This window comes from Aulonocara sp. 'chitande type north' Nkhata Bay, linkage group LG10 (genome assembly GCF_057382095.1).
Source record: "Aulonocara sp. 'chitande type north' Nkhata Bay isolate Kocher_YH1m ecotype deep benthic linkage group LG10, A_spYH_male_GT1.1, whole genome shotgun sequence".
Classification (NCBI taxonomy): Eukaryota; Metazoa; Chordata; class Actinopteri; order Cichliformes; family Cichlidae; genus Aulonocara; species Aulonocara sp. 'chitande type north' Nkhata Bay.
The window spans coordinates 14888073-14909947 of record NC_141353.1 but is presented as its reverse complement, the minus strand read 5'-3'; the positions used below and the strand labels follow the sequence as shown (position 1 = coordinate 14909947).

Here is a 21875-nt window from a genome sequence, read left to right as displayed (position 1 = left end):
GTCAGTAAAGGCCACGTTTAAATGGCTGCCATCACGCTTACAAGCTACACTGGTTCCATCTACGCTCATTATGAGCTCAGAGGACACAAATTGCTATCATTATTTGGAGAAATAGACTAATGTCTCTCACAGATGCGCGGGCATCTGTAAAGCCTCACATCAAGCCATTCTCCCTGCTTGTGTAGCGACGTCTTCGATACGGAAATCAAGCTCGACCAAAGTACTGAAAAAAAAAAAAAAACACACACAAGGAAGTTGTCGTTTCCATTCCCCCCTGGATAATACGATTTGTCTTTTGTGCTAAAACATTTCAATATTGTAAGAAATCCACAGCTATGAGCATCATTATATGTAAATGTCGCAGCTGTAGTGCAGAGCTCGATTCCCTTCAACCAGCACCTCTAGAGCAAATATTCTAAAGCAAAGTTTTGCCCTGATGCTAATGCAGCTACTTACAAAGAAGACCAACATATGTGTGAAAATATGAAGCCAAACCCTGCTGACAAACTATTATTTTGCACATGTGAACACTGCGGCTACCTTGCTGCACTTTGCAGCCAAACTACTGCCTGGTGGCACTTGTTTTATTTGCACCAGCGTCACGGCACTTTCTGACCTAGATAGAAAAAAGGGAAGCAAAGAGTAGCTCATGCACCAATATGTTAAGTACGATGACGCAAACAGCGCGTTTACTGAAGGGTTTTGATGTGATGCTATGTGCGTAGGGTACAGTCAAAACAGGGAACATGTTCCGTACATCTGTGGCTTTCCACTTGTGAATGAAAATGCACGCTGTGCATTCTGGGAAGTGTGCAGTAATGGGGATTGGTGATTCACCGGGCCACAGACTGAATCTGCTTAAATCTAAAGTATGTAGAGTGTATTTTCTCCCCTAATTCTTTCCTTTTTTTAATGCATTTTTTTTTTTTACCTAGAATGAGGGGAAATGTGGCAGAAGCTAAACACAAAAAAACCTCTCCTCTGCGCCTCTAAGGTCACATCTCTCAGTTTCCTGTGTGCGGTCGCTGCTGAGCCCCACAGAGAGACGATGTGGAGCTCTAAGGTACCTGCTCAAACTGCTCTTTACTTCTTTATTTGCCTTTAACATGCAAATGAAACGGTTGAGAATGCAACTTCCTTCTCAAATTTGTGACAGCCCAAAGAGCCTCTTCAGCCTGAAACAAACACAGAGGCAATCTCTAATACGTCAAGTATCATCCCCAAAATAGAAACCTTATGAGGGTATTTTTAAACTCCTATCAGAGCCTAAAAATGTTTTCTGCTTTTTTTGATCTCTATCGACCGAATGCGGCGATGAAAGTGACGTGGCACGAGCATGAACGGTTGCTCCTGGTCTGCTTTCAGTGGCTCTGAATACCCCAGAGTGCACTTCTCTCCTGTAATAGCAATGAGAACAATGAGAAGGAGCCACTGCACCGCTTAATGGTTTAATGTATGTATGACATAACTGAGAGAGGTACTTTGCGATTTGGTACAATGAGCTTGAATATATATTTCTGGAAGGGGGCATTTCACAATTGTATTCATGTGGGCTGTGTTAACAGCAGATGCTTACATAAATATGTCTCATGAAGATAGCAGCTTCCACATATTTTAGGACTATTACATCAGGGGCGCGTTGTTGGACATGCCTAGCTCTGTTTCCCTCTCTCTACACAGAAGACATGATACCCATCAGAACAATTACAACATCGTTTATTTAAAAGGTCTAAAGCGTGATTCACCGCCAGCGGTTACATCTTTTTGTACACGAAGGGCCAATTTCTCAGTTCGTCCTTGATTTCACACTCAAAAAGCTGATGGGTTTTCTGACGGGTTTTGAAAGTGCTCGAAATTTTCCTCGTGTAATTTATGAAAATCTAACAATATTGTCCCATGCACATGCGAGTGCGTGCAGCAGAAATCACAGGGGGGAACCGTTTTAATAGTTAAGTATTTCGATGCTTATTTTCAAAAAGACAATAGCCCGTGAGGATTGACTCCCGAGACGGTAAAACTCTCCCTGAATATTTGTCATGCTGATATATCTCAATTGTGCAGTCCTACTTTAGCTGACGCTGTGAATCATGAGTCATTCTCCAACATTTATTATGCCGCTTTCTATTTGTGCAGCTGAATAGGTGGAGAAGGGCAAAAGCCTTGACAAAAAAAAACCCCCAAAGAGGCCTGATCTTGCAGGAGATCACCGGTCAGCAGTAAGCAGGTGACAGCAGAGAGCATGAGCTAAGAGGATCTACCTTGTGGCTAATGCTGCCGGCATCCTGCCATCAGATGTGAGGAAGTCTCCACCTCCGACAGCCCTTCCTAACTGAGCACCCACAGGGAGCCTGCTGGGGTGTAGCCATGCAAAATGGCTCCAAAACAAGCGGAGTGACATAATGCTGAGTAAGACCAGGACAAAATCTGCCCGGTAACCTCGCGATATGTTTATCTGATTCTCACTGAGTGCAAAACCAGATAAAAATTGCTTTGATCAAACGGGGGTGCTTTGTGGTGCAGAGCGAATTCAAAGTAACACTTTGGCAGCATTCATGCTGTCAGGTGAGGACTGTCATCTATTTGCTGTGTGGACAAGAGAGTCACTTCAGGCATCGTGGTTTAATTCTGAGCAGGAACACGGTATGAAGCAAACCTGAAACTATGGGCTATACTGTTTCTGTTATCAGAGGAGACGGTTGGTATAAACAGCAGCTGAAGGAGAGCAGGACAAATTTACGGCGTCGCCAACAAGGAACAATAGAAGCTGACAGCTCTGCATCCACATGACGCTCGCATGTACAGAGCCCAGCTCTCTTGGTTCTTGTTTGGTTCAGGAAATGAAAACGGGCCGATCGATTCAAGACTCTCCCGCGACTCTGCTCCCCTGCTACTCAACCAGATACAGAATGAGTCCCACTGAGGAAGCCTCTCATGGGAGAGGACACATAGGGTGCCGCATTAAAACACACACACATTGTCAGGGCTGCTGAAAGCTGCCTGCTCGCTGTATGCTTTTGGTTGTGGATATTTCATTTTCTATATATGAGGGCGGCCAAGAACAAAGTGTCAGGTTAAAGGTCGCTTTTAGCATTTGAGAATTTATATCAAATGTGTAAAATAACCAATGTAATACATATACAAACTTCATAAAGGCAGACTAGCAAGTGGGCCCAGGCCAAAATAGACTCCATAATGTGCTCATATTCTGGATGTCATCATATACAGAAATGGAGCTGAGTCAGATAATTAGCCAATCAACTGCAGCAGATGTGAGGGCTGATTAATCATAAAGTAATGCCATGGTGTAACATTTTTCTTTTTTTTTTAAGTGCTAGAAAATTTATGGCATGCGTGTGTGTGTGTGTGTGTGTGTGTGTGTGTGTGTGTGTGTGGGGGGGGGGGGGTTTAAAAACATCTGCACTGTTTCCTAGTATCAAAAATAAATGAATTCTCAAAAGATCTTCCACCTTCACTCACATACAAGGCTCTAACTCCAAAGTTGCAGCAGGTAGACTTATTGTTATTTGTGGTGATCTGCTTAATGAAAAGCGACTGATGCTAACTGCTCCACTGCTTTACCAACAGAGTGAGTTTCACATCAGAAAACACACTTTCTGCAGAGGAGGCAGTAAACGCAGCAGGTGCTTTATTTTGCTTTATTTGGCCAAGCAGAAAGCAAACTACAGACCACGAGGAGACACAAAGGATCCCGGTTACATTAGGGCTGCCATCCTCTGAAATGGCATTTTACTTCCGCGCAACTGCTCTTCTAAAATACACACACGCATTCAGATTTCTTTTTTTTTTTATAGACAGGGGCCTTTTTCACTTATCCTTTGGGCATGGCCCACACCGAGGACTGCGCTGCCTCGATACGCCGTAAGTGCGACGCAGTGGATGGCAGCAGAACAAAAAGTCATCTGCAGCTGAGTTGTATGAGCAGGCTGCACGCTGTGAGCACCATTATGCCGGTGCACTTCATGCAGACATCCTAATCGTTCGCCGCGATAAATACCTGCAAGGCTGGGGTTTCACTCTACTGAACTGTCCAGCAAGAAAGTTGAGATTGTAGAAAAATATAACGCCCTCCTGTTCGGGAACACCGACACAACGCTTTAAGGTCATCGCACATCCTTCCTTTTCATCCAGTCAGGTCAAACTGCATTTTATCATTTGAAAAAAAAAAGAAAAAGCCAATGTGAACCACAGTGAACACCACAGTGGATGAGCAGCCAGGCAGCTCAATGTAAATTAAATGGCCCGTCCTTTGAGTGCACTGGCTTATGTAAGCTGCTGCTGCTGCTGGTCTTCCCTCTCGATCGGCTCTTCATCCCTGCTTTTCTCTCCCTACAGCAGCCCATCCAGCCCCTGAAACCCTGGCGTCTCATAAACACACAGCCCCATCTTAAATTAGAGAGTGCGGTGGGTAGGGTGGTGCGGAGGGCAAGGAGAGGATGGGGATGGTATGTGTGTGTGGTGAAGGTGGGGGGTTGGGGGGGGGGGGGGGACTGACTCCTGCATCCCTCATTTTTCATTTTCTCTGCCACCTTGAAAACAACACCCCAATCCCGGTTGTCCTTCTCCATTCCATCTGTCTGTGCACAATCCTCTTTATCCACACAAATCCCAGCCCACTGCAGACCGACGGCTTTTCGGTCTTTGAAAATATGTATCTGGAGCAAATCCTGATCCTCTTTTTATTTTTTTTGTTCCTGCATCTTCTTTCTTTCTGACTCTCTTTCATTCTGCGCGAGTGTCCCTCCATCAATCCCCCCCCCCCGTCTCTCTGTCTCCCTCTCTTTCCTCCCTCCACCTTGCCCTCGCGGCCAGGAGCGCTTAACGGCGAAGGTTTCGCAGTGCCGCCCCGACAATGTCACAGCGCTGTTTTTTGAGACGAGCCGGCCTCGTTAACAGATCGCACAATGGAGAGACACAGGATAGATGATGAGGAGGGGGTTAGTGTTGGGAGACGGGGAGGAGGAGGAGAAGGAGGAGGGGGAGGAGGGCAGGCCCGGGATGAAATGCGACAAAGGTTGTGAGCTGGATTCAAACCTACAATGCAATGTGTAAATGGTAGATACAGCAGACCTTAGCTGGCTGAATAAAATCCATTTATAAAAAAAAAAAGGGGGGGGGGGGGCAATGGCACAAAGGGCAGAGAGGAAGACAGAGGACAAGCTGCAAGATATCATGATGCCAACCCCATCATTTTACATCTCTGCTGCTCTCATACATTGTCGGTGGGCCGGATGGTTTGTCTATCAGAGCAATATGCATGCCGACACAGAGGTATGTGGCACACAGAGGGTGTGCAGATCCATCAATCTGAATTCATTATCTTCTTCTGGACGAGGACACAGGGTGGGTGTTAGCGACGGTGGTGGTGGTGGGGGGGCGGCAGCAGTGTGAATGTAAAATCTTAATACGGAAAGAAAAGGCTTACCTCCACATTTCAGTTCTGCTCAACCCTGCCTTGTTTCATCCTGTTCCTCTCTGCCGACTCCCTCCCCTTCTCTCCCCGTGACAGCATTTTTCTGCTATCTATCTCCACGGTGAGGCTCCTTCTCCTCCTCCTCCCTCAGTTCCTCCTGTCTGATGTTCTCTTCCTCTCTCCAAAAATAAAATAAAACAGCAGCACACGCACGCACACTTCCCGATCTCTGTGTCTGCCGGCTCTATTCTGTTGTTAAAGTCAAGGGGCAGGTTGATTTGCGCTGTCCTCCTCCCTCTTTCTTCCTCTCGCGCTGATTCTATTCCATTCACATCACACTAAAGCCAACCCCCTCTTTCTCCTCCTCCCCTCTCTCGCTCTCTCTCGTGCACACACAGCTTCGCCCGGCCTCTCTCTCTCTCTCGGCCCCCCTCCTCCTCCTCTCCTTGTCAGAGAGAGGTTGAGGCAGTGGCGGACGGACAGCGGCGTCCAAGCGGAGAGCTCTGCGTTTCTTACGCTGGAATTCAAAAACCCTCCCTGGGCCATGACTGTGGTTAAAAACATTTTTTCTTGCTGATTCAAATGCCCGAAACACTCGTGTATATAACGGTGTGTGACACACACACGAGCAGCAGTGTGGCAGACCCGATGCTGATGCAATGTTGTACCAAGACTTTTGCCTCCCAGGATTTCTCCACCTCTCTTTGACTAATTTATTGATGGAAAGCGACACTCGTGACATCAAACACGTTCATTTAAAGTGTCACTCTCCCCCCCGCCAGCGCTGAAATTTCTGCACGAGAGAGATAAAGTGCACACAACCTCAGAAGCAAAGGTGAAAATGGCAGTTGTGTGTGCTCAAGTGTGTGTGTGTGACAGAGTGTTTATTTGCAGAGGACCTCTGCGTACTCCCCAAACATGCTCAGTGTGCTGGAAGACCACAACAAACAATCAACCTCCTTAAGAACAATGAGAGCACAGGATACATAACAACACAGCTTTGGCCGTCCTCTCTCATCAGCCTCTGCAGCGTCTTTAAAAGCACATACCTGTCAATTTGGGTAAACCCTTGCATGGTGCTCGCGAGAGGAGATGATGTATCACGCTGCTTAACCTGCACCGCAGCAGAGCCAAGTGTCCGGCACCATCCCCCTAATTACTGCGTGGAGTTTTGTCCCGGCCGTACCATATGTTGCAGCGTGTGTGTGTTTGTGTGCGTGTGTCGCGAGGTCAGCGGCTCTGATCTGGGGTTGGGGGCAGGGGCGGGGAGGAGTGCAGAGAGGAGAGGCCTGCGTTGTTGGTAGAGTGTTTCTTGAGGAGATAAGAAAAATTAAAACAGAGTTGAGAGGAGAGAAACCAGCTTTTGTGGCAAACATTCATACCTCTTTGTGTCCTCATAAGGGGTCAGGAGGTGTTTTTGCGGAGATGCCTGCTTCCCTTTGCTTTCTGTTTGATGCAGAGACACGAGCACAACAAGCCAGTGAAAGCATCGGCAGCAAGTGTCGGAGCGTGACACCAAATTTCACCAACGTCTAACAATGGAACAGTCAGCGCGAAAAAGAAAGGTTAAAGTCAATTCAAGCTATAAAATAGCCTTGTGTCAGACGGGTTTAACATCGTGGATTACATCCAATTCTCACCCAATCTACACTTGAATTCCAGGTAAACATACATCTTTAAATATTTAGTTTGCAGTGATGGAGCATGATTTTTTTCAAGAAACCAAACAACCCTACAACTCTCAGTGCGGCAGTGACACCATGTGGAAATCTGTTGTTATGCTTAGTGGGATATTCCATTTTATGAGGCATGCTTGGTATAATCAAGCAGTTTGAAACAATTACAAATTATGGGCTCTCCTCATCCTTCTGCATAATAATGACTCTTAAAATTCAAGCTTGTTAAAGTAAAGCCCAAACTACTCCAAACTGGCAGCTCTAATGATCCAACTGTGTATCTGAGTAAAAATAACCAGGGCCCAAAATAAACTTTTGGCCCATAAAGCACAAAAAATGTGCCAGCACTCAGACTCAGGGTGAGGAAATCTAGATGTCAGGAAGAGGATATTAGATTAGTGTGAAATTCCTGTGTCCTCCTGGGGAGTGGTGTGGCTCTGTGAGGTGGGGAGAGAAAAATTGGTGTGATGTGATGCTGATGCTGATAACTCAAACCTGACTTGCAGACATTAAAACGCCATCAAGCCTGAGCGCACTTTTAAGCAGATCCATTGATCGGTCCGCTGAGGAAACGTGCTCAATAAACGAGGCCTCCTGCAGACACTGAGGTGTGATCCATTGTTACACATTTTACACATCCAGAGAGTAAACTGCAGTGTCGTGTTCAGCTGGGAAAGTGTGCGTTAGCAACATGCACCGTGCAGTCTAATAAAAACAAACAACATACAATTATCTAACATGCTAGAGTGCTGCTCTTCATGCAGGTTGTTACCAAATTTCTTCCAGTTGTTGTCTAACTCAGTTCCTCCGCCGCTCAAACACAATTACAGAGGTCAGGTTGTAATTACAGCTCCGCTCGACCGTCCTGTGGTTTCAACTTCAAATGTCGCACAGGTGATGGGTTCACAATACTGCCGCCTGGTGATCAAGCTTTATACTGAAACTCCGTGAAAATATTCTAAACCGTTTTTAATGTCCAATATGTTTACATTAAAAAAGAATTGATAAATTGACTGTAGTGAACATGATGTGTGCAGCTGTTATGTATAAAATCTAAAATGACCTGTTTTGCATCCGTTTTCCTCATTGCACCTACACTGTAATCAGCCGTCTTCTTTGTTTGGTCACATAAAACATGCTTATGTTATATTTGTTACCATTTCTGTTGCCCTCTTGGCCAGATCTCCATTGAAAAAGACATTTTATGAATGAGTATATAAAAGTCACTTTGTCAAAAACTGACTGCAGCTTCGATCTTGTGACAGGAATGTTCATTCTGGCCCAAAGACTGGATTCCATTCATGAGAAATATTTTTTGACATATTATAGGTCAACAAGTCCTTTATAACAGTTTCAATTCCTGCATTTTTTTTTTTTTTTTTGGCACATACTTGAAATCACTTTTTGGCACCGGCTACAAATCGGGCTTGTATATGGCTCACGGACCACCTGCACCCCTTTTGATGACAGAGCCAACCTGTTAAAACAACTGCATAAACTTTACTGCGGAAAACTGGACTAATTAATAACAATTACGGCAATTTCTTCACCCTCTGTAAAGCATCTATTGGGCTGTATGGCACCTTTTGACAACCGGATCTCAAAGCTGGATAGCTTGTTTCACATTCCTGGTGCAGTAATAATTTCTTGCCAAACTGCATATTCTGACATGAACTGCATTCATTTTACATAAAAATGTATGTAATTTAATTTTACATACAAACTAACTCAATTTTGAACACCCTCTTTATGCACTGTGTCCACTGGGAATTTGTTACATTCATTTACACGGCTTAACCTGTCCACACAGATGAAAGTGGCTCTCAGACCAGAATAAACACAATAAAGACGCGTTGTTTTTAATCAATTCAGCCAGCTTTTCTTTTCTTTTTATATCAAACGTTCAAACGCTCTGAAGTGTTCCACATAAAGATATACTAAATCATTTCAACATCCTTTTCTGACATGTAAACATAAAACACAAAACTGAAGGTAAGATATCACTTTTAGGTCTTTTTTTTTTTTTAAACATTGTGCAGCTTGTTAGATAACATTGAGTAAAAAAGAAAGACGACTGTACATGAAATTTACATTCCTTAAAGTTCAACATGGCTTCTGTCATCAGTATGTACAGACACGGCAAATATACGTTTAAATCAAGAGGGGGTTGATATGCTTGAGTGATGAAAAAAAAGAAAAAGAAATATTGGCCTGAATGATCACAAACCAAGAACATATATAACTGCACAAACGTGTAACATAACTGATGCCTAGTTCTGAGTTTTATGTAATAAATAATGCAAAAGTATTGGGCTGTTCACATTTATAAATGAGCCTAGTAAAGTGACACTAAAAACAGCCTGATGCATTATAATTATTATTAGCTAAGAAACATTAATATTCAGGCACTCGAAGAAAAACTTACCCCCCCCAAAAAAAGTCTTAATGTACAATTTCCCTCTTTAAACTCTCAAAATAAACATCTGCCTTAGTCACAGGGAGAGTATAAAAGTATCCACAGTCTGATTTTAGTTCCTAATAACAACTATTCAATCTTTTATACCCAGGAAGAGGTTTTAGAGGTCCTGAAGCCTTGGAAAAAAAAAAAAAAACCTTTGAAAAACCTTCAAAGTAGAAAAAAGTAAATTTTGGAGTGTTGTTCAGGCATTAGTTTTGTTTCTTAATTATGACTCTAGTGAACTTTGTTGGAATACGAATGATCCTAATGACAACATTTTTACATGGCAGATGAGAGGGTGTGGCCACAGTGGTAGTCAAGGGAACAGCAACAACAACAAGAAGAGCAAATAAATGTACTTGAGTTTTACAAAATGTGGACTAACAGATGAAGCAGTTCTATAGGATCTAAAATCACGTGTATAAAAACAACCTTTCAGTGGTTTGTGCGTTTGTCATTTTACACTGATAGACAGTCACCTTTTTGTCATTTTTAATGCACTGTTTTGATCATAAACAGGATCTTTTACACAGTAGAAGGTGTGTTGTGTTTTTGGCGGTGTTACTGTTAACCAGTCTCTCCCTCTGCCCAGGTTTGACGGCCTTTTAGATTCACGATATAGAATGAACGTTTAACAAAACAATTCATGTTCACTGTTTATCGAAGAGAAGTCCTGGGTTCTTGATGAGAAAGCCGAGGGGAAACCTTGATCTGATCCACCGTTCGCGTCGGGTGTCTGCTGCCCTGGTTCTGGCGTCATTCAGCAACCAACTCTACCACTTCCCCCTTTTGCTCCAGTCCTTTGGAGTGAAGTGAAGGCATTTAGGATCTATGCGCAGGTGCCGCTTCTGCATGGCTCTCTCGTGTCCCTCCACAATGTCCTCTGACAGAGTCAGAATGTACTGACCCTGCATTCAAGAAACCAAAGTCAGTACACATCATTTTATCTGCTCATTTGAAAAGATGCTGATGCTCCACTGCTTTCAACTTCTTCAACTCACAAAACAGAGCCTTAAATATTTAAGGTGCGGCTGCAGTGTCGTAGCAACACCTCCCGCTCTGGGAGTGTTACTGCTTTTCCTCACAAAGCCATTAAATTAGGGCTTTTGCACTTTGAAAGCCACAAAAGGAGTATTAAAAAACAAAAAAACTGCTACAATGAGGCAAACCCACGAGTAATGATTACTGCTGCGAGAGACTGGCATGTGGTATACTAAAGCTGAGCTGAGACAAAGTCACCACCTGGATTTAAAATCATTGTTTACAAAACAACAGCGTTTTTTACACTGTAATGACCAATAGAAAGTCCAGGCTTTAACCCTATGGAGAATCTTTGGAATGTGCAGTCTTTTTGTGCTGTTTGTCTGTGAAGGTTCTCAGTCATCCAGGTCATCATAGTCAAAGGAGCTTGCAAAGAAAAGCGTCTGGACTTCTTTAAGTTACTTGAAGACGTTTCACCTCTCATCCGAGAAGCTTCTTCAGTTCTGAGGTCAAATGGTGGAGAGTCCCAGATATAAACCTAGTGGGAGTATCCCCCCACAGAGGGACAAAAGGACCCCCTGATGGTCCTCTAATCGCCTGAGCCAAGGTGTGAAACTGGGTGTGGGTCCCAATCAGCCAGAGTTTCGGGTGAGTTCATTGTGAAACCTGGCCCCACCTTATCATGCGAATTCCTGAGGTCAGATGGCCCAGGATGTGAGTGGGCGTTAAGGCGTCTGGGGAGGGAACTCAAAACTGGATTATAGATGGCAGAGAGTTGGTGTCGTAAACCACCGCCTCTGTTCAAAGATGGTCGCTCACGAATGGTCTCACATTCAGGGCCTAGGTAACGCTAGAATGTTTTTATTGCCAGATCATACATGAATCGGCAGTATTGTTCAATCTCACTGGTAGTCGCTTCAGTCGCTTCATGGGAAGTTGAGAAAAATCATCTGTGGTCCCGCCCACTTCCCCATGATCAGTGTTGATTTAGCCCATATATGCGTGAAGTCACAGCTCGCCGTTTAGTTTCTACTATTTCTTTTTTTTTTTTTTTTTATCTTCAAAGCTCGCCGAACGAACATTCAACCTCTTTCATTTGGTTAAGGAGAAAAAAAAGACTTCTAAGTGACGAATCACCAAGCTGAACGGGTGCTAGAATTCTGCTTACAGGGCTCGCAAAATTTCAAAATCCCAGGTAGCCCTTTGGGCAGGGACTCTTCAGTTTTTAGCAGCCCAAAATAAATTTAAGTAGCCCGAATAACAAAGAGAGCAATTTTTTGATTGATGTTTTGTTTCCGTTACAATATTATACATTAATGTATAATATTGTAACGGAAACAAAACATTAATCAAAAAATTGTTGAAACACAAATTACAACATTGTATAAAAATTACAATCATCAACTCAAATACTTGGCTCTAATTGAACAGAAATTTCTATGAACTTGTAAGAACTGTGTAGGACATGAATCAGTCTGTGTCAGATCCTGAATTTGAAATTTCCACTGAAGTCACAGGTAAGAGGCAAGTGGAACCAAGATCTAGGCCATTTGCTTTTTGAAGTTTGCAAAGACTGCTAAATTTTGCCAGTGGTAGTTCACTCTTTGCAACATAGTACGCTGTTCTAAACAGATTTCTCAGGTTTATTTTTAGTATGTTATTTGCAATTGGTGTTTGTTCTGGGAAAGATATTGCAGACTGAGCAATAATGCATTTCTTGCATTTCTCATGGGTTCTAATGGGGGCCTTTCTTAAAATGACTGGTTCCAGTAACAAAGGCGCTTGTCGACTCAGAAATCGAGAGAAAACCAACAACACACCCGGCAGAACATTATGTTATTTACACCGGTGCACATAAGTGGTCCGCATGTGCGCATTCGCTGTCAAAATAAAAGACGCGCACCAGATAAGAAGTTGCAACGCGCGTTTGCGTCCATATAAAAAGCACTGTTTTTGTCCGCTAGAGTGGGATTTTCATGGCACATTCTGCACCACATCTCTGTGCGTTCATCATTTGTTTGAAGCCAGCTCACCTCCTGCAACCACTTTCCCGAGAATACGGAAAAGTGGTTGCAGGAGGTCCGAACCACAAAAGACTCCTGACATTTCTTTGGAGGTGGAGGAACACCAAAGTAATTGCTTAAAGGAGCTTGATTCTTCGACATCTTTAAGAGTTCTAAACAAATGTCTGTCCTCCTCCTGAAAATCTTATGTACGCAAACACGCGTTGCAACTTCTTATCTTGTGCGCGTTTTTTATTTTGACAGCGAATGCGCACCTGCGGACCACTTATGTGCAGCCCTGGTTATTTAGCTCGTCATATTGCAGCCACAGAAATTCTTTTGTCCATGAAACCATAAAGCTGCACTTTCTTTTTGCCTTATAGTCTGATTTGTCATAACTTTTCCGTTTTGTGGTAAGCTTTTCTTTGGCTGTCACTTCTTCACCCTGACCTGTCTTATTTGGCTCAGCAGAACTAAAATATATATCCTGCTGCTTTTACACACGCACTCACATAACACTCAGCGATTCTCTGCTCGATCAACCTCTCACATGTTTAAGCTGCGGGAGATTTCACTTGTCATGTTTGCATAGTAAGCTAACGATTAATAAGATGATGTCAGAGGAATTGGTGCACAAATTATCATCACTCACAGATCAGTGCTGTCGCTCTCTATACACAGTTCGCACGATTGCAAAGTGAAAGCAAAAAACAAGCGCAAATTCAAACGCGATTTTAATATGTCACATATTGACAGTGGCTCACCGATGCCAATGACATAATTACCCAGCTACATTTCCGAAAGAATGCAAAAGCATTGACATAGATTTTTCCTTCCTACGATAGTCCGACGGGCAGGGCAGAGATAGATTTTGGTAGCCCGACTGGAAAAAATCGCTAGCCTCGCTAGCGATTTTGCGAGCCCTGGCTTACCTCTAGAAAAAACATTTCCCATCTGTGTGTTATTCAAATTAAAAATTCAAGGCTTCAGAGTTTGGGTCTTTAGCATTTCAAATCTAATTAAACGTGTATTTTCAAGAAAAGTGTAAACAGTTAATTTACAGTTGGTGCTCATCTCTCACCTTGTAATAGTTGATTAGGTTGAGGTACTGAAGTGTTGAAATAACATCTTCTTTCTTTACACTTGTGATCTCACTGATCTCACTGCAAGTACAAAGACGACACATTTCAGCTCCAAACATGCATCTATAAACATTTTTTTATAGCTCATATAAGATCCAGAATATTTGCTTACTTGATGGTAATCTGTGGTCTTTCACCATTGTCTGGTTTAAGGTCCATAAGGATTTCCAAGATGGTCTGGGACCAGTAAGAGCGATAGGACAAGAGACCGAGATCAGAAAGCGGCTTTTCGGGAGTTCCCGTCTTCCCTTCTACTTTGGACAGCTCATAACCTGGCAGACACAAACAGATGTTTACAAGAGGTGACATGAAGACAGAAATGTTCATAACTTAAAAAACTGGCTGATGATACGACACTTACTGAACTCAATGAGCAGTTTGCCGTAACCTCTTCGCTGGTAAGGAGGCAAGGTGAGGATGCAGGCAACGTTGTAATCTTCAGTTGATTCCTTTTCCTGCACAAAGGGAAGAAAAATAATGATAAGCTTTGGAAACTCCTGCTTACATAGAGGCATATTTCCTGTTATGAGTGCACTATCACAGTGTGGAAAAAATTCTCTGCCTTATCTGTGCACCTTAGAGAAGTAGCCCACTATATGGAAGCCTTTGGAGTCGTACTCTGTCATTACGTAGAAGAGGAAAGGGTCTGTGTCGTAATACAACGTCTTGTGGTCGAGGAAACACTTTGCGAGTAAACACAGGTTCTGGGAATAGTTCTGGAAAAATATAAAAACATGTATTAACCACAAATAAACAACAATAAATATCTGGTGAATAAAAAAGAAAGAAAGAAAAGAAGCATCACACCACTAACTTTGTTTTTCCTGCCGTCGATCTCAAAGAATGAGATGGTGCCTTTGCGGTAGATCTCATTGCCTGGAGGATGCCTTAGATTACATTTGGTCTGAAAAAAGAAAGAAATAAAAAATAAACCTAACAACACAGGCAATGTCAAACAATCTTAGAAGCACAGATTTCAGGTGTAAGCTGTTAACATAACCAAGGTTTAGAGAACAAAAGTCTTACCAAATGCCTCTGAAGACACTTGAGGCTTTTGAGGTACTTGAGACAGAATTCACAGAGGTAGAGGATGGGCAGCGAGGTGAGTTCCTGTGGGTATGGAGAGAAGTACCAAGGCTTCAGTCTGTGCCGTCCCAGCTCTATACACTCAATGTTCTTCATCCGGGTGACGATGTCGTCATGGCTGCGATCGGACACTAAACTGCCTGTCATGCGGGGTGCAGAGGGAATGCCATCTGAGCTGTCCTGGGAATCCTGGTGGTACAAAATGTGAAGATTACACAGATGACACACTTATGCAGCAGTTATTCTCAAGTGCTTCAAATGTGTTTGAACAAAAAGCTGATTGATCACAGATTTCTTTAACAACAACAAAAAAAAGGTAATATGATTAATCAGAGTACATGTTTAGTCCAGAAAGACTAAACTTGGGTCTGAGGTAAGCAGCACCTCTGATTTATTGGACCCACTAAGGCACAGTTGAATTTGGAAAGCAACACACAATCAACGGGCAATAATAGGAAATTAAACAGACCTCTGGTGGTGGTAGAAAGACACTGGCACTTTGAGGCTTGTTATACTGCAAAACCTTTATCATCTAGCAGAAAAAGACACAAAAACACAAGCTTTAATGTGTAAAATCCAGGTTGGCTGCATGAGGAGCCCGTCAGCTTTGACTGGTGATCATAATCACAGAGACAGACATGTTACACAGTGAATGAAGAGTGGGGTAAAGAACAAACACAAACATTCATCTCATGTGGATTTGACAGATTTGTTAATGTTTATGAAGAACCTAATGGCCACTGTCATCACCGCTGATGTGAGAGCGCTGCAGGTTGGCATAAAACATGAGAGTACAGCAGCGTACATGTAGCTTGATGGAGAAAACAGAACATCCCGGGTTACACTAAACCCTCAAAAGCAGCAAACGCTGAAAATGTTTTGTCAAACAACGTTTTTGAGACACAAAATTACAATTACAGGCTCCTGGTAAAATGTGGTGTCAGGATTCTTGGTCAGATTCATTTAAATAGGATAGTTTTGTTTTTTTAAAGAGCCACACATCAACTCAAACATAGACCCACACAGGAGAATCAATGAAATGCTCATTGAATATTTTAAAAAGCTGCAGAATTTAGCCAGAGCTGATGCTGAAAAATAAAAATATATGAAAGCACAACATACAGTCCTCAATACTTGCCAGCATATAATATGTTATTGTGCCCATTAGCTAGAATGAAATGTATGACAAAGTAATCAAACAACCTAAATATAAATAAATAAAGAGCAAGTTCTTTTTCAGGAGGATTGTTAAGCCAACAAGCCATAACTAAATAGCTGCAAATGTAATTCCCTGTTTTAAACACCACAATAAACACGAGCTAAGAACACATCAATACATAAAAACACACTAATGAATTGTTTTGTGGTGGTCAGAAGGGAAACAGTGGGTGAGAAATGAAAAGGGAAACACACACACACACACACACACACACACACACACACACACACACACACACACACACACACACACACACACACACACACACACACACACACACACACACACACACACACACACACACAAAGGGTAAAGAAAGGGGGAAATTAAAGAATGACAAAGCAATCTTTGAAAAACCAAAACATTTTCATCATTATGATTGCACGTGGGGTTTATAAACAAATACATGACAGCAATAATTTATCACATTTGAATCCTGTGCAGTGATGTTGACATTTTATATGGGTACAAAGTTTTTTGGGGGGATAGTGATTACTCTTTTCCTTATTTTCTGTCATATATGCACACCTTTACAGATGTGGATGGTCAGAATAAATTTGGCCAGAGTTCAAAAGGTCAACATATGTACAAGTAATTGCTGTAAGGCAAAAGCTCACACTCTGCTTCAGCCAGTTTTTCTACTCTTAAATCCACGTGATGAGAGCGGCATTCCTAAGGATATCCATGAATTAGTCATCATGGAGACCTCGTCCACCTGCTGCTCAAACATTTTTTTTGCATGGAGCAGCCAATCAAAAGAAAGCGGACTTAAACGGAGGAGAAACGAGGCTAATAATTCTCATTCCAGACAGAGGATGAACTCAGGGGCTGCACCAGGGCCCCATACAGGATAAGTAAGCATTATTTTGAACTGTGAATCATGAAAAGCTACTTTAAAAAAGTCCAAGAATTAAAATATGGTGCTGGAAATAAGCACAATAGGTCCCCATAATAAAACAAATATGTCCTATTACAACAGTATAGACCTTGTGCAAGAACCGTGCACCAGTCTGAATGAATGTCACCAGCTGCACCGGAGAATGCTCCAGTGAGCGGACTGTGACGCTTTGCAAAATGCATTCTAATACAACTCCACAAAACCCAACACAGACAGACTCTTAACAAATTCAAAAAATGAAGCGAATAACACGACCACAAACATGCAGTAAATCAAGGTAACGCACCTCGTCAGTTCCCCCACAATTAGCTTTTCTTTTCCTCCCAGGTGGAGCGGGGATGAGTCGTCGGGCGTTGCCATTCTGTTGTGAGTAGGACATTAAAAGATATTCATTAGCAAATAGGAGAAAGGAAAAAAAACAAAAGAGAGAGAATTTAAGAGGATTTTCTTTACCGTTGTGAGCTCATGGTCTTCACGGGACTTAAAGGTGGGCGTCTCTCTCACGGCAGGAAAAACAGCTGCCTGAGTGGCTTCAGCTGAACTTGGCAGGGAGGGCACAGGGATGACCGGGGGTACCTGAGGAGCCACGGGGGCAGGCTCTACTTTCCTCTTCTGCAGCAAACAAACAGTGTTAGAGATTCAGCTTTAAGATTGAATACAAACAAACCAAACAAAGGTGAATTTGATGGGATTTGTTTTTCATGTCAACGTGATCAGAGGCTTGATTAAAAGCCGGGGACTCCATTTGTATTCAATGAAGAGTGACATCTTGATATCAAGATGCTTTTTCAGACAGAACTAAGACTGTGCATCTTTAATAGCCACAGCAAATCAATTTATTTCTCCAAATCTCAGATAATTTGCAGGTTAACCAATGTAAATACACCCCATTAAACCTGGTATTAAATGTGATGGCAGCAGATGGGCTTCACTTCCTATTACAAATCTTCATTTGGATACACTCTATATTAAACGTTACTTTACCTTATAGCTCTACATTAACAGTGGGATCATCACACAAGAATCACATTGACACCAGGTTTAAAAAGGTCTCAGTAATTTGTGGAGTGGGTGAATTCTACTTGTACCGGCGTGGGGAGGGTTTTGCCTCTGGAAGGAGCTGTGGCAGTTTGTACGTTGAGATCTAGACTCTTCCTCTGAATTGAACGGAAAGGAAGAGAAGGAAGCGGGTTAACACTGGGATAATTCATGTTAACCCTCAGGTTAATACTGAGGAATTCAATTCACACAAAATCCGACTAAAGGTTTAATCATTAAACGAGAGTTTCACCGTTTGAGTGGCATGTGTTTGATAAAGAAGTATTAACACAGAAATGTAAGACTGAAAAAAGAGGATATTGATATTTTGTTAAAAACAGGGTCCTCTATAACATGATGCCCTTTTATTTATCTATATTTTTATTGTTATTATGGCTGCATTTCCTGTGGGTAGACTGTTACAAATCAGTGCTCAAGCAGCATAAAGCACACTGCAGCTTATTAAAGTGACCATGGAAAGCTTATACCATGCATCAATGGAAGTGAACAGCAACAAACATGAAATTTACCATCATGCAGGTTTTTCTATAAAATGAATAAAAACCACACAACACAGAAATTAAGACTGACATCATTTCTTAATACTGTGAGAATTATAATTACATTGCTTTAAATGACACGTGGACTCCTTACCACTTCTCTCTCTCTCTCTCTCTCTCTCTCTCGCTCTCTTTCTCTCTCTCTTTCTCTGTCTCTCTCCGGAGAACTAGGACGGGAACCTGAAAGACCGTTCTTGGTTGGTGTTTTAGCATCTTTCTTGGGGAACTGAAGCTTCTTCATGTCCAGCCTTTCTGTTGTGACCCACTCATCCAGACGTTTGTTGACTTAAACACACAGACAAAGAGAGACAGAGTGGTGATTTGATGTGTGAAGATCTTTAGCTCATAACATGACAGGAAAGGGGGGGGGGGGGGGGGGGGGGAATCAAAAGCTATGTGTACAAAGCTATAATTCTGAATTGATCCAAATAAGACAAAAAAAATGAATTACTAAATAAATGCAAATCTGCTTTGCAATCTTTGATAATAACTTAATAAACAAACCTTAAAAGGTGTAATTAACCTTGGTGTATGTTTACTAAACTGGGGCTGTGAAATCTTGAGAAAAACCAAGACGACTGACACAAAATATACTCACAGTCAATGTAGTGAACATAGTAGAGCTTTCTACTAGAAACTTCCTTCACACTCAGGATTTCAGCCAGTGCTGTACAAAGCAGAGACAATCGTTGTGATGCTTTTCTATGAAACACTGTAGCTTTAACACACTTAACATTAAATACACAGGCATGTGATAAAAGTTACTGTTTACATTCCAATGCTAAAAATAAACCAAAGGTGCACAAAATCTACTTTAATGTGAGATTTTAAATGTCCTATAATGTAATTATTTATGCTGAGGTATCAGGATTATAAAGTCTAAGTGCAATGCCCAATTAAATTTGGTTTAAATACCATTTGTGCTTTAATTTTTTTGTTGTTGTTGTTGTTGGTAAAAAGGAATGTGTTAAAAAAGATTACTATGGACCAAACTGAGTGCCAAGAGAGTAAGAGAGAAAACCTGATAAATTCGCTCTCAAATTTGTAAACATCACTGATGCCACTAGGGTTGCCAACCGTCCCTTAAAATACGGAATCGTCCCGTATTTCGAAACAAAAGTACACGTCCCGTATTGAGCTAATAAGGGACGCACTTTGTCCCGTAATACAGTGAGAATCAAAAGTAGTCTATAAATGTTAATGGAATTAACGCTTTGTTTGAAAACATAATTCCCAGCCCCTCTCCTGCTTTGTGACCAATGAGCTGACAGCACACTTATGACAATTCGAGTATGACAATTCAGATTACCGCTCATCTCATTGGTCGAGGAAAGGTCGCTTGCGGAGAAAATACCGGAAGACAACAGATGACCACAACAACAAGCATGGCCAACAGGGGAACAAACGCCGACACTGCGGTGCAAGTCTCGGACGACAGTACACCTAAAGCTGGGCAGACACTGTGCGATTTTTTCAGTCACGTTATTCAGCTCCTGCTCAAACTGCACGATTGACTCGCAGAGGTTAGAAGTTGGTAGGTCACGATGCAGGGTTTCACACTATACCGCCCGATGCTCTGATGCGACCTGAGTGCTCACACTGTGCCGCCATAAAATGAAGTTTATAACAGAAAATCTGTCGCTCGCGCTCTCTCTCTGTCTTTCACTCACACAGACACACACACCACCACCATCAACTTTGCTAAATTGCTAATGAAAAACATTGATCAGGCAGCTGTGATTGAGCAGCAGTGTAGATCCAACTATTTTCACGGTTGTTGTGGTCGTGATAATTTTGTGATGCCACATCGAAAAGGCTCGGATGAGCTTTTCAAAGTTCTACAAGTTGTGCCTCCATCGCTTGTGTCCAGATCACACGCTGCACAGCCGTGCTGCTCCATCTTTTTCACCGACGTTTACGTGTTTGCGCGTGAGCAGTGTGAGCGCCTGTGGTGAGACCCTCACGAGCGATTGATGATCGGGAGCTGGTCGTGAGGTGTTAATCGCTTCTCTTTACCCCACGTATACTACACGACGCACGATGAAGGCCAAAATCGGTCCGATCACTCAAAAATCGGCTCAAAATGGGCCTAAAACCGCACAGTGTAAGCCCAGCATTAGAGCAGCAATGTTTGTTCCCCTCAGAGAAAGGGAAGAATGGGAAAAGGAAAACACCTGGCTGGAAAAAGTTAATATGGGCATGTGCAGTGAATATCAGCGCTATGTGGCCAGAAGTGTGATAATATAATTTATTTTGTGTAATAAACAACTGCAAGGATAGATGATTACAACAAATTGATGACTAATACATAAAAGTAATACATAGATGAATAATGATGATGAGTTATGATGCGTAATCATGGGAACAAGCGGGTTTACAAACAGGAGCAGCTGATTAGAAAAGCTGAAATAATACCTCAACTGAAGCCAATTGTACTAAATGCACTAAATGTGCACTGTTACAAGAATATTTTTCTTTCTATTGTTTTCTATTATTTTAAGTTAAGCAGGACAGAGTTCTTTTAAAGAAAGATTTACTTATATTCTCAAAAGTTAAGCATGACAGGCTTCTGTTTAAGAAAGAGACCTGTTTTACTGTGTTAATGTTGTCATTTTGAGCTAAAAATAAATGGCTAAATGATCATTTGTTTCACATGTGTTCATATCACAAAGAATAGAATATGCATCTACTTAAATCAACTTCAAGTCAAATGGTTAAAAAAATAATTTCACACACAAAAAAAGAGCTAGAAAATTCACCAAACTGGGAAGGGTGAAGACAACTGGGTCGCCCGGCCCTGGCCACGAGGTGTCCCTTATTTATTTTTCAGGGAGTTGGCAACCCTAGATGCCACCTGCATTTAGTACTTTTTTTCTATAAAATGTGAAACTAAGTAAAATTAAGAACTGGCAATTTAATTTCCGAGGGAGTGGCAGCAGTTTTCTTAAGTCTTCCAATTGAATTCATACACACTTTACAGCAGCATGCACCATCCGTGGCCATGGTGTTTACAGCGCTTTAACTGGAGGCCGGGGCTTCTGGTAACAACAGCTGAGCTGAGCTCCTTAGCATTAGCTTAGCATATAAAAAAAAACGGACAATACTTACGCCATTCGTCTTCGTGTTCTTGGTTTTTACGAAGAACCGGGAGGCGACAGCCCTCCACAATCTCGACCTGTAAATAACAACACATTTATTTATACTCTGAAACCGGTCAATGTGCCTATATTAACATTATATCTTTCTTAAGCCTACCGAAGATGAGTTGTCCGCCATTTTCGTCATCTGTGCGAGGAGGAGCGGGGTGTTGTGGGAAAATGCCGGTCCACAGCAAAGATGAAATATACGGCAAGATGAAACTTCCTAAAGGAGCCGCGGAAAAC

At 42.2% G+C, this 21875-nt stretch overlaps 2 protein-coding genes across 7 annotated transcripts in view; both read right to left on the bottom strand.

Moving 5' to 3' along the window:
* The window catches only part of sipa1 (signal-induced proliferation-associated 1), a 37503-nt gene extending 30884 nt beyond the window's left edge, over nucleotides 1-6619 (bottom strand). For 3 of the 4 annotated variants that reach the window (XR_015131268.1, XM_086308499.1, XM_086308493.1), the window contains exon 1: nucleotides 5444-5756. The gene's annotated coding sequence lies outside the window, so the exon portion shown is untranslated. Of the gene's footprint in view, nucleotides 1-5443; nucleotides 5757-6480 lie in introns of those variants that run through there. The other variant, XM_086308495.1, reaches the window with a different exon arrangement.
* A 2081-nt stretch (nucleotides 6620-8700) lies between these two features.
* Nucleotides 8701-21875, bottom strand: LOC147320475 (histone acetyltransferase KAT5-like). 3 transcript variants are annotated; one of them, XM_086308490.1, is made up of 15 exons: nucleotides 21748-21875; nucleotides 21601-21667; nucleotides 19091-19159; nucleotides 18587-18777; nucleotides 17977-18051; nucleotides 17348-17506; nucleotides 17181-17255; nucleotides 15247-15309; nucleotides 14718-14966; nucleotides 14506-14595; nucleotides 14267-14407; nucleotides 14053-14146; nucleotides 13804-13963; nucleotides 13631-13712; nucleotides 8701-10473 (listed from the first exon to the last, which is right to left on the bottom strand). In XM_086308490.1, the coding sequence occupies exons 1-15, from the start codon at nucleotides 21775-21777 to the stop codon at nucleotides 10339-10341; spliced, it is 1680 nt and encodes a 559-aa protein (XP_086164616.1). In that variant the 5' UTR covers nucleotides 21778-21875; the 3' UTR covers nucleotides 8701-10338. The 3 variants fall into 3 exon arrangements, with proteins under 3 accessions (XP_086164616.1, XP_086164617.1, XP_086164618.1); XM_086308491.1 differs by having other exon boundaries at nucleotides 8702-10473; nucleotides 17983-18051; XM_086308492.1 differs by lacking the exon at nucleotides 17977-18051 and having other exon boundaries at nucleotides 8702-10473.

Excerpts from the sequence above, each read along its gene's own strand:
- LOC147320475 (XM_086308490.1), bottom strand. The coding sequence starts at position 21,777 with ATGACGAAAATGGCGGACAACTCATCTTCG. Across the intron at positions 19,160-21,600 it reads AGAACACGAAGACGAATGGC|CACTGGCTGAAATCCTGAGT; the intron begins GTAAGTATTGTC and ends TGCTTTGTACAG. Across the intron at positions 10,474-13,630 it reads ACCTAATCAACTATTACAAG|GGTCAGTACATTCTGACTCT; the intron begins GTGAGAGATGAG and ends TCTTGAATGCAG.